General features: G+C 36.7%; 1 protein-coding gene across 8 annotated transcripts in view; it reads right to left on the bottom strand.

The window, feature by feature from the left end:
* The window catches only part of SRPK2 (SRSF protein kinase 2), a 146,897-nt gene that overhangs the window by 20,274 nt on the left and 113,598 nt on the right, over positions 1-13,025 (bottom strand). For all 8 annotated transcript variants that reach the window (XM_082766979.1, XM_082766982.1, XM_082766981.1 and 5 more), the window contains 5 exons: positions 10,935-11,041; positions 5,855-6,020; positions 3,671-3,696; positions 1,916-2,162; positions 820-1,308 (listed from right to left, as the gene is read on the bottom strand). In XM_082766979.1, coding sequence (XP_082623105.1) covers positions 820-1,308; positions 1,916-2,162; positions 3,671-3,696; positions 5,855-6,020; positions 10,935-11,041 — 1,035 coding nt within the window. The remainder of the gene's footprint in view (positions 1-819; positions 1,309-1,915; positions 2,163-3,670; positions 3,697-5,854; positions 6,021-10,934; positions 11,042-13,025) is intronic.

Here is a 13,025-nt window from a genome sequence, read left to right as displayed (position 1 = left end):
TTCACCAAAATCATTTGGGACCAAAATAACATAAAAGTCTCCTCCTGATTTCTAGACATCAGCACTGCCTTTTTTTTTTTTTTTTTTTTTAAATTCCAGAAGTCTTCTAAGATGAAACTCTAAATTTAAAATAATGATCATTTGGATTGGACATTCACATGACGTAATATTCAATGATCAGAATGTTCAGAGTTAGACAAAGCCAAGATGATTAAATCAGTCAGCAATGAAAAAAGGGTTTCCAGTAGTGGGCTACAGCTGTGATCCAGTCCTAGCTATGGCTGATCTGACCCCATATCCCACATTCTGACCAGGTGTGAGCAGTGCCTAGGAAAGCAAATATTTAGGAGCAGCCTGCACACACTTCTGACTGCAGAGGCTGGCAACACGGGCACCATCTTCTCAATGGGTACTCTTCAGAGTCAAGCAGGGAGCAGGCCAGGACATTAGTAAGTTTGGCACTAACCCAGAAACTAAAAATGTTTAAAACACTTCAGCTGTAGGTAAAGAAAAGACAACATCACAGAGAAGTTCCAGATCTACTCTTCAATCAAAATAAGGGAAATGGTGTGACAGAGACCTCCCTTTATTACTGAAAGGTGCTTTCACACCACTGAAAGAAGTATGTGATGCTCTACCCGTAAGGCATGGTACTGGATTTTACACTTAAAAAAGAGTAAAATTTTGCATACAAACTTCACTGAACAGAGATAAAACATTTACATAAGGCTTTTTCCATTTCCGTTACTCATTCTACAATCAGACCTACAGCTCCAAAAGACTTCAGGCCCAGTATATGCCACCAAGAGGAAAACTTACTTTTAGGCAGGTCTCCAGTGCTTGAAGCTGAAACTGTTCTGCTCCTGTCGTGAGATGGGCTGCTCTCCTCTCTTTCAGTTACAGTAGATCCTTCAGAAACAGCAGAACCACAAGCTACAGACTCTAGAGCCCCAGAGAACACTGAAGCTGAAAATTCAGAGAACTGTGACTCAGGAATTTTATGACGTCCATTTGGCAATTCACCATTAAACTGTTCATAGGAGCTGCTATAAGAGTAATCACTTTTTGCATTTGGCTCATCAAGATTATACTCCTCTGGATTTGGACATTCTTCCTCTTCCTCGTCTTCATCTTCAATCTGTTGTTCCAATAGGAAAGGGCCATTGACAATATGGCCATTTGTTTTGGGGGATTCTATCCACTTAGGGTCTGTAGGGTCATTGTTGACAAGTTCCTGCTCAACATCGTCATCTTTTTCAGTGTTTTCTTTCTCTGTGTCTTCTTTTTCATCCTGATCTTCTGCCTCACCTGAAAAATTTTAATGAGCAACATTTAGATCACATATCAACAAATACTTTTGAAATTAGGCATTCCTAACTTTTAACTCTTCAGGAAGTACTTGACTTCCAACATAGCACACAAGGCAACTCTAAATATCACTGGAACATGCAAAGAGTTTAAAATCTAAATCAAAGGCAAGAGAAGGATCTAATAGGGCTGCTGGAAAACAAACAAAAAAGAACAATGTGAAGTGGTTCAGGATAGTATAACCGAGGGAACAATTCAGAAGAGAAGAATGTTATGAATGGAAGATAAGTGGTTTTAAAAGCAAGCACTACAAATTTACAACTCTGTCAATGTCAAACAGGGATTCATCACAGAGGCAGGAAAATTCACAGTATAAACAGACCCAAAAAAAAAGACAGTATTACATCTCTGTCAGAACTGTAAAGAGCTGACAAAAAAACACAGGAGCTAGAAAACAAGTTAAACCCTAACAATTATGCTCCAAACCACAAATATTAAACAAGAATTTGTGTTTGGCAACTCTGTTCAATGTGTTAGATGCAATACTGCAATTACTTTCCCATCTGAAACAGTAAATTCTAGGTCAATAAAAGCAGATGACACTAACCATCATCATTTCCAGGTTCTTCATCTACAACCTCTTCTAGATCAGCTGTTTTTAGTTTCACCTCTGGGTGGTACTCATCTTCTTGCTCATTTGATGGTACAGCTGAGGTTACGTTTTCTTCTATTTTTTTCCTTTCAGCTTCTCGCTCTAGTTCTTCTATTTCCTGCAGGCGTTTTTCTAACAGCTCTGCTTGCCTCTTCTGTTTTTTCTTCAGTTTTTTCTTTTTGTTTTTGGATATTTTTCCAACCTGCAATATTAATAAAAACAAAATAAAATTAAAAAAAAAAAACCTGAACAATTCCTCTCAAGGCATTTTAGACCAAAAACATGCAGTGTAAATACTTTTTATTTGAAAATACTGGATGTCAATTAATATAGTAAATATACTGTTTTTTTTTTTCCATTTTATATATGAAAAACCTTTGTCTAACCATGGTTACATGAAGTAAAAAAATCTATCAAAATCTTACATAGCTATACAAATATTTTTACATGGTTGTTTACTAGACATAAAAGCAAAATACATCTAAGATGACACTGTAAAATTCCTATAATCTCAACTAGCACAATAATTTTAAACTTCAGTCTAGATCAACAGATGATATGATTGTACGTGGAAGATATTCTGCTATCACATCTGCTATATCTTATATATCTTATATGTTTATCTGCTGTAAGCTATATACATGATCTCTCTCTCTGTACAATGCAGGTAAATGCTCAGAGAAAGTATGCAGAGAAAAATTATACGAGAAACCCAGAGAGAATGAAAATGGTAAAGAATTTTAAATGAACACTGTGCTGTTCAGCTTTTTCCCTGTAAAAGGAAAGCAGCTTTATTCTTCCTTTCTGGTCCAAAACATATGAATCACAAACAACAGATGGCCATCATGAAAAGTTTCACATTTTATATAACATAAGGACTAGCAACCCCAGGTATAACAACAAAGAAAAAAATATCGAGAGATCTGAGCTAAGACTGAAACAATTTATTATATTTTAATTGAATTCTGACTTCTAATTTTACTCCTTGATAAATTAGCTCTATCCAATTTCCATTCATCATTCAGATACCACTAAGAAATCCTCATACAAGTCAAAAATAAACTACAGGCAACAAAGAGAAATACTCTTTTCTTAAAGGTTTGTCTGTAAATTCTGTTGTCTTCAAAACAAACTATGTTACAGTCAAAATTAGCTAATTTGATGATCCTACTAAATTTCATACATGTTGTATGCTTATTTAAGTTATATACAGGTTTTGTACATACAGATGTAGAAAGCAGATTTGACCTTAGGTACCACTAAACATCTGTATTATCGGTGGTTCCTTGCTATAAGCGTATGGCAAAAAGATCTTTGAAACCTCATGAAAAAAAACCTCCCTTTTAAGACCTGGCTGATTAAGGCCTTGAAGTCCTTAAGCTATCTGCAGTGCCTGATATTTAGTGCATGCATGCATTGCTGTCAGGATTTGAACTGAATGGATTACTCCATGAGCGATGAAAATGGAGTAACTTAACTTCCTCTGACACAGCTACAGAACTGTAAGTCTATGAGCATTTCCATCAGAGAAATGTGCTGAAAACTGGTAAGGCCAAAGACATTAAAATAAAAACATTTTCTGAAACATAAAAGCTTTATTCAAAGGAAGCCTTTAAAAAGGGTAGACACTACCAGAAGTCTAATAGTTACTAATACTACCAGAAACACAGAAAATAAGATAGTTAATTCAAATTATATATCAATACTTACAGGCTTTTGTTGTGGAGCTGTACTCACTAGAAAGAAAAAAACAATTTTCAATATACATTTTTACAAGAACAACTCTATAAAATCAGAAAGTTGTAGAAATTATCTGAAAACATTCTGAACTAAATTATAGAGCAATGATTAAAAATTGTATTTTTAGCTTTTTTTTTTTCCTACACTCTTTACAAGTGCCTCCTGCCTGAAATCATTTGATGTCACCGTTAGAGCATCTGGAATTGGAAGGAACTAGCATTAATTGCTGTTCACTCTGTTGAGGCTGGTTAATAAAAGTTAACAAAAGTCCAAAAGGGAAGTCTGAAACAGTAGAGTGGTCAGAAAACATTAGCTGACTGTAGTCACAAATGAAATGTTTGCAGTCAGCTGATTGATCAGGTGTAGATAGCTTTTAAATAGTCCGGGGAGACTCAAGACAGATGACTACTGTGTCACGCTGAACAGGAAAGTCACATATCAACATTTCTTGCCTTTTGAAGCGGAGTACGCTGATGGGATTGTAAGTATGAGTAAGTGCCTGTGGCAAAAAGCTCTACACCACAGAAAAAGCATCTCCAGCATGTACCTCTTCCTACGCATGTCTCAGGTGGATAGCATCAACAACTAGGTTTGATGTGATTACAGTAATGACTGCAAAAATGCACAAAGAATACAAGCCACACACACACACAAAATTAATAAGGGAAACAGGAGCAAAGTAAAAGTGAGAAAGTGGAACTGAAAGGGGGAGGAGAACCACTCACAAACTTCTTCAGACTCACAGGCATATGGCAATTAACAAATGCAAAGTGAAAAATGGAGACAGTTGAGAGTTCTCTAATAGATTCTGCTCCTGCTGCTAGGTTCAGGGGAAAAAAAACAACGCTTGTACATCCCTGAAAGAGAAATGTTTTCAAAAAAATTCTTACACTTGAGTATCATCACTTCTCTGAAAAGTGCAATTTTGCAGAACCTATACTTGAAATGCTGTAAAGAAAACATATCTTCAGCTCCTGTGTGGAAAGTCATACATTTAATTGCAATTTGCTAAGAACAAACTGTGATAAGAATTCATCAATGTATTCCTTAACATCGTGTTTATTTTAATGCCAGGAAGCAATATCAGGCTACACGAACAAAATCAAGTTCCTTCCCACACAAGTAACACACAGCCTTTAGCTATATGATCACGCAGTATGTAAAATCCAATACAATATATTAATGATAGATTTTTGCATGTCAACATATCTAACACATATAATACTGTGAAACAGCACAATCATTTTTAGCTCGACAAAAAAATCCCATTCAGTCAAAGACAGAGTCTAACGAATGATGTTGAAAAGAAAGTGCTTTAGGAAATCTTAAAAGTCTGTAAATAACTGGCTACAGTGGAAAAAATTATGGCTTTGACCACAATTGTTCCTGATATAGAAGGTATTTTTACTATATCTCAATGATTTTAATCTATAATGTATTTTCCAACAACATTACAAAGATCTTTAAAAGTTGTTATTTCTCCACTGCCTGCAGCTGATGTGCTGGATTACCAAATAAATGGCAACCATGCCACTAAAGATCACTAGAAAAGCCACGTTTTCTTTTTGTTTGTCTTTACCGATGGCTGTGAGGTCCTTTATTTTGGTTTCTCCTAGCTGAACGTAACATACTGTTCCCTTCACAGTTCTTGGCAAGTTTAACAAAGTATTTCACATACAGAGCTAGAAATAAGAGCTGATCACAAATTCAGTCAGGTACAATAAATTCTGTTCTCAAGAATGAAAAAATGGACCATAATATTTGTCACTGCATTCTGAGAATAAAGTTATAGCCAACTAGAAGGTAGGTAGTTTCAAACGTACACTGATGAAATTCTAAAAGAACTAGACTTGTAAGTTAGATAAGATTATTAATTATTGTCATCGTTAAAAATGCAAAGCTCCACTGCAGATAAACCTCATTAAAGGTTGCAAAGTGAGTCTTTGTTCCAATAAATCAGGGACTCCAAAAACCTGAACACGCAAAACTGAGAAGAAAGCACTCCTTTTTAGCTTTCCAGAGAATCAATAAGAATGAACTAGAGGTACATTTTCAGATGCAATTCTTTACAACGTTAATATTCATTAAATGAAATTGTTAGCATAAATTTATAGAGACAAATTTACTGAATTGCATTTAAACATACTATCATACCTGCTGAGCCAGAGGGAGGAGGAGCACCAGCTTTCTGCCACTCAGTAGCTTCAGCAGCCATTCGACGAACATAGGCATCATCCACACACATCAGAATGTTTTCTGGCTTAATATCTGTATGAATGATCTTGCACTTGCTGTGGAGATAATCTAAACCTTGAAGTACCTAATTGCAAAAGGAATTTTTGGAAACTTATTTTTATTAGCCAGAGCAAGTTAAATGTATTTACTGTTAGTAAAGAGATGCTCGAACTATTGCCAGCAGTCCATGCATGGCCTGCCAGGATAATTTATTTAGCTCATAAACCCAATTCCAGAGATGTCCATAAGTTAGATACTGGCTGGCTGAATGGTCTTGATGACAACAAGCTGCTCTCAGACCTTCTATTTCCCAAGTGCTTTTCTGTTGATCAGCACACACGTGAAAAAAACCTCAATAGGTCTTCCTTGGAAAACAGATTCAGGCTGCTCAGTCAGAAAGGCTGATTCTCACTAGTTTATTATTTAAAATGTTATTTAAAAAACCCACCACAAGTACTATATACTATAACTGAAATCTGCTTTGTGAATAACCTTAATAAATAACTATTGATTATTGTAAAAAGCAGGAAGGGGAATGTTTGGATGAAGAGCTTAGGGATATGGTTTAGTGGGGACTGTTAGCGTTAGGTCAGAGGTTGGACTCGATGATCTTGAGGTCTCTTCCAACCTAGAAATTCTGTGTGTGTGTGTGTGTGTGTGTGTGTATGAAATGTTTACTATAACTTTCCTTAGAATTGCAATAGTAATTCAGCTTTTAATGTGATCAAGATGTCACATAAGGACTTGTCTACCTGTATTTGCTACATGGATTTTTCCACTAGTCTTTCATATTCTCTGGAGGCAAATTCTGCTCGATCATATCAAACCTGCATTCCAAAGTCTTAAAAATGTCTTCTGGGACTAAAATAAAAAGAATTTTTACACAATAAAGCTGTCTCTGATTCTGACTAGAACAGAAATACAACAGCTTATGTGGTTTTAAAAGTATTTTAGATGAGACCTAGGTATAATATAAAAGCCTTGAAAAAAGTAATTGACTTTCACAATTACTTTCACAAGTCAATTACTGCAATTAATCAGTACAGGATAAGATAAGAGGGTAAACCAAGCTATTGCTAAAATAGGCTCCATAAATAAATAGGAAAAAAATCAGCAAGAAAGAAAAACCCAGAAACCTAACTGACCCCATGTAAAAGAATTCTTTGAATTTTTAAAGAATGTTCTGCAGCAGGAAGCAGACCTCCAGCCTCAGCTACAGGAACAGCCTGCCTTTCCAGATATTGCAGAAATAAATCAGCACATGCTAACCTCCCTGCTCTCAGGATCCCTTAAGACCAAACTAGCTAGGGTAAACTTCAAAAGCAAAGTGTGTTGGTTCAAAATAGCAGTAACAGAATACAAAGGTATGAGTACTGCCCAGTCCTGAGCTAGTTCCAGATGGGTATGTCCAGACAGCACACCAGGCAGCTCAGGTAAGAGAAAAACAGTGGCATGTGTATGATGTTTACACCCAGAAACACTTCAAAGCGCTTGGCTCTGTTCTGGAGCTAGCTTGGAACAGCAACCTTCCTGAAAAGCTTTCCATCGTGCTCTTTATCTATAAAAACTGCATGTTCACATGAGCAAGACTCAGCATCGCTGCCAAAGGTATACCTAGAAACTGTTGCTTGCTTAACAACCTGGATTTTTTTTCCCTGCAAATCCAAACTACGCCCGAATATTTGCCGAAGCAATCAAAAGAATATGCAGTATTTCTCAAAGTGAGAAACGTTAAGGAAAGATTGGCTTATTCTAAGAAGGCAGTTAGTGGCTAAGTGACTGCAATCTTTAGAAAAGACATTAGCAGCAACAACAACGTAAAGTTTGATTACAATAGGCTTTTCCCTTCATCGCTATGGTACAAAGCATCTTAGAAACTACCATCAAATATCTGAGGACAAAATAAAGGATTCTGCAGTACATGAACAGCCATGAACATTCAGAAGGAAAAATTCCACCGTGTTGTGCACAAGTGGAATTTATGTGAAAATAAATTTGCTGCTACCCACTTTATAAAGATAGCCTTTCCCCGTTTCATGTGCTAGGGGTCCAGCTTTTTCTTTCATTTTGGCTGAAGATTCCCTTTTAGTAAAACAGAAAACATTACTTTTTACAATCACAATCAATTCTTTGACTTACCGTAACGACCATACTGCTAGAATTTTATAATTAGGAAGAATGCTCTTAGCTAGCTTAAAAAGTGGATCAGACTGCTTTATCATAAAAACTGGAAGTGTGTTATACCACTAAACCAGTAAAGAAATGTATACTGCAAGTGTGACTCTGAAAACACAGGACAGCTCCTGTTATTACAATTAGAAATGCGAATTACAAAACTGTGCATTTTCCCTGCTAAATGTCACATGGTTAGTTTCACATCAAGAAACTCTTTGTTATCATCTGCAGTGTCTATTTAAGATTCACTTTTCTTCTCTCTCTTTATCGTTCAGGGAGCCACATCACATTAACACATTAAACACATTTACTGTATTGTAGATGCAAAGCAAAAGAGAAAATTTTCATTGATCAATTACATGATGCTGGTTTTAGCTTCTGTTTCAGAACGCGATCCTTTTATAGATTTTTATAGACCCTTTTATAGACTGACGCTATATATTTTACAACCCAAAATAAGGATTCCAGAATTAAATCTGCACTGCCAACCATCTTCACTGCAAAAAAAGGAAGTGTGGCAGCCAGCCCTTTTTCAATTCTATAGGGTCATCTCTTGCATGACATTTCATATAACTCTGCCTCAGGGGAAAAAAACTGCTCAAAATTGAAATGAAATTTCTTATTAAGAAACTCAGCTCTCTGCTGCATTTTAAAATAAACCTTAATTTTGTCCCAACTGAGTACTCAAAAGTACTCAAAAAAGAACAAAAATATTGTTCAACTCGCAGCATACAACATTTCTTTTTCATTATAGCATGGAACTATAATACCTTTTGAAATCAAATGGTTTCTTTTCCCGAACACCAGTGCAATAATTGAATTTTCATATTCAAGTTCCACAAACACGTTTTTAAAACATGCATGGCACAAGTTTTGTGATTTCAGTTGGAAGGAGATGGTGTTATTGAAACCCTCTCCATCTCAGTCATACCTGCTTCTTGGGCACTGCCCTGAGGAGAGTCTGGCTCTGTTTTCTCTCTATTTGCTGAAGACAATAAAGTCTTCGTCTTTCTTAGCCTTCTCTTAAAACTAAACAAACTAATTCTCCCAAGTCCTGCCATACATGCTATGCTGCAGCTCCCTGATCCTCTTGATGGCCTTCTACTGGACTCACTTCAGCAAGCCAACATCTTGTACTTGGAGCCCCAAACTGTACAGAACCCTGAGGGGCTAAAAACAGAGCCTGAATTGGTCTGCTTACACCCATACTAATGTGAGTACATACGAGCTCAACCACTTGTACTTGCCCATCCTTTTGGAAGCACCTTTACCTGCCTGTTGCTGCACTCCAGGCGTCTGAGCTGTCCCACTATCGCTCTGTGCTCTCAGTGAGGTTACGGCTCTGCAACTGCACATGGATTTCTAATTCCAGCTCATTTTTTCCTGTGCTTTATGCATTTGTAAAAAGCCACTCGAGACAGGTCCCCAGTCTATCTGAGGAAAAACTGAGAGCCTTCCTCATAAATCCATCCTTAAGGCAGCTCCTTGCTGATCTCCCTTCTCACTGGGTTCTGGTAACCATCCCTGAAGACCCCACCTGAAAGTCCTCTTCTGCTAGGTTCCCACCTTCCTTTCACAAAGGAATCAGCTTGGATCCATTCCTGTTCCTGCCAACAGGCACTGTAACAGAGGTAAAGGCTGCAGGAGGCAGCTCCTAAACCTGGCTTTGCTGCTCAAGCCAGTGTATAAAGAAAGTACATTGCAAATTCCCATGTTTTGGCCAAACTCCAGGACAATGGGGCAACCAAACTGAAAACATTCCAAACAAAGAAAAATACAAAGTATAGCAGAAGCAGTGAACATTTATATGCACATATTAATACAAATACACAGTCCTGTTCCTTAGCACACAGCTCAGTTCAGCCCTGCATTAGTACCACTCCTTATTTCTAGAATCTGAGCCTCCTGGCTGTACAGAAATTAAGGGACCTACAATTTCAGCTCCATCCTAACAGCTTTGTCAGGCAGGGCATTTGGCTAATTCTGATTAAAGAGCTGAGAGGCTGATATTCACCAGATGACATATAATAAAATTTTCAAAGAAAGTAACTACTTCAATAGACAGCTTATTAACAAAATAGAGGTAATGCTGATGAAAGGCAATACAAATTACTTAAGTGACAAACTGAAAATCTTTCTTTGATCACTGGTAGGTATTAACTACATATGGATTAACAGTATACATAAAATCACAGAGATGTATGATTTTGCCTTGTTGAGACACCATTTCTCCTTACAATCACCTCTCAGCAATTCAGTTTTCACAGCTCCTGCAAGAGAACATGTTTTAGAAGAATATCTCCCAGTGAAATGTTCTGAACTGTTTCATCTGGTTAGGCCTTTGACTCCACAAGAATTTAAATATATGTAGGTAGTTTTCAAAAACAGATTCTTTTAGAACTATTTTTTTCAGAGAGAAAATTTGTGTTCAGTTTTATAACAATATATTACTTCCCAATGTTCTGATGTTTTATTTCCAGAACAGCTTATTAAGAAGCATGACATACTGATGATTTTGTTAACCAAAACTGCAATTGAATATGAATACTCCTACATCTATGAAAAAGACTCATTGTTTCAGCGTTTTATTTTCTATAATATCTCAGGAAACTCCTTTATCTATGGGATATCTTGATAAAAATAATACAGTAAGGAGAAATACAGGCTACCAAGGAAAAGGCTCTTACAAACCTTACCAATAAAATTCTCTAATCTCAGATACCACTGGTAAGAATTCATTTGAAATATCACCATTCTAACCTTTAAACGGTTAACAATTTTGGAAGAAACAAATTAAAGAAACTAGAAAATTAGCAAATCTTACCTGTCGAATTATACTTTTTACACAACGGATGGGAAGGCCTTGATAATTGGACTTGATTATCCATTTTAGGAGATGATGTCCAAGTACTTCAAAGACCATACAGACATCTGGGATTTGATTAAGGATAATTTCCAAGTAAACTTGTTAACAAGATGAACCACAGACATATTTTTGCATATTGACTACAGCAATCAACATCCTGTAAGAAAAAAGTTCCCCCTAAACTGAGCAAAAAATAGTACATGCTTTGGTACTACATTTCAATTCTATATGAACAGGTACAAGAACAGTGCCCAAATTAAAACATTCTAATGATGCAATTCTTGTCTGTTATTTCTGAATGTAACAACAGCATTAGGGTGAACATTGAAATGGCTATATGTAAAAAAAAAAAAATAATTCATTTTTGTTTTCTTTGAAACAATTCAAAGTACTAATTTGCCCTATTACTTCTAGTTTCTAATAAATTTTAAGTGATTTGAATAGAAGGTTTGAACAACAGAAGACCGCAGCAACAGTGTTTTAAAACTGAACCACACTAAATATCTTTCTGACTAGGCTCAGTTGAAAAACACTTGATAAAGTCAACAAAGTAGTACGAGACTGGATCTCTTAACCACCTACAGTTTTAACTGCAGAGGATAACGACAATTATCAAAGAATTTAGGTGCAAAGACAACTTGTAATTCAGAAGCAGCAATATGGAAAAAAAAAAAAAAACAAAAACAAAAACAAACACAAACAAACAGAATGCCAGAAAGTTTCATTTGACCCATGATCTTCTCCGCAGATAATAAGGGAAGAATATTGGAACAGAGCAAGATATAGAAATTTCCAGTGATTTGTGGTTCAGGGACCTTTAAGTCAGAGCTTCTACATTTAATATACCTGGGTAAGTTATTTTTCTATTCAGAAAATATTCTAATATTCAAGTTAATTGCAAGTTTTAGCATCCATAATGTTCCAGCAAAAAATTATACAATTTGACAACGCTGACTTAACCCTCAGAGACAAACTGGGAATAACCTTACCATCGCTGGAAATTGTAAAGAATGTTGAAATCTGAACTACATGACACTATAACCTTGCACAGAATAATGCAATACAAATGACAGAAAATGAACTAACTGATGGATTCTGCAGGAACATCTCATAGAAATTAGATCCTCTCTTTCTCCATTCATAGGAAACCACGCTGTTAGGGGAGAAATCTTACCTAACTTTTCAGTGTTTTCATTAACCAGTTTCTTGGTGATAATCTTAATGCTGCTGTCTTGAGTAAAAATGAAACTTACTTTGCCTATGGGTCTATCACATCCTTTTCAAGCACCTAACCCATATGAATAAAGCTATGTGAAATTTTGAAATCTACATCCCCAAGATGGAGTTGGACTGAAAGATAAAATCCCTCAAGACTGGGCTTTGTACTTTGTGAAGAATTTTGATTCACTTTGATTGCTGCTATATATTCTTCTCACTCGATGTTCCTCAACTCCTGTATTAGAAGAGATCATGAATAGTCATTTCCCAACCATATTAATCAGCCTACTCAGTTCCATTCACAAGAGGAAACAGTTTGGGTTACTTTACCATCCAAGCATCCGATGACAAGAAGTCACTAATAAAGCACAGAGCCATCAGAGAGGAAGAGCAGAGCACGTTAGCACTACAGGGCTTATTAACTTAGCCCACGCAGGGAAGTTGCAATGCTACAGAAAGACAGCAACACACATTTCTGAAAGGCAAGACTCTGCAGTGTTAAATGAAATTTAGGACACCCGCCCACAGTCCTTCAGGCCACTGCTGCTGCAGACTCTCCAGTGCACATTCCTGCCATTCCTTGTTTTTACTGGCCTGCTATGCCTTGCCAGGAACCAGAAGAGGAAGGATGTGGGGAAGTGAACAGCTGAGAGGCAAGCAAGGGGAGGACACAGAGAAGGAAGATGCGAGGAGGAATGGCAGAAGTAGACAGAGAAAAAGAGAGCCACAAGAAAGAGGAGTGATGTATACCTGGAAAAGATTGCAGCATTTCACCAGGAGGACTCTGACAAACCCAAGGCAAGCTCAGTATTGGGGAGGCAAGTGGGATGG

This window comes from Aythya marila (assembly GCF_965140915.1).
Source record: "Aythya marila genome assembly, chromosome: 1".
Taxonomy (NCBI): Eukaryota; Metazoa; Chordata; class Aves; order Anseriformes; family Anatidae; genus Aythya; species Aythya marila.
Note: the sequence above shows the minus strand (reverse complement) of the source record. Positions and strands in the feature narration are given on the sequence as shown.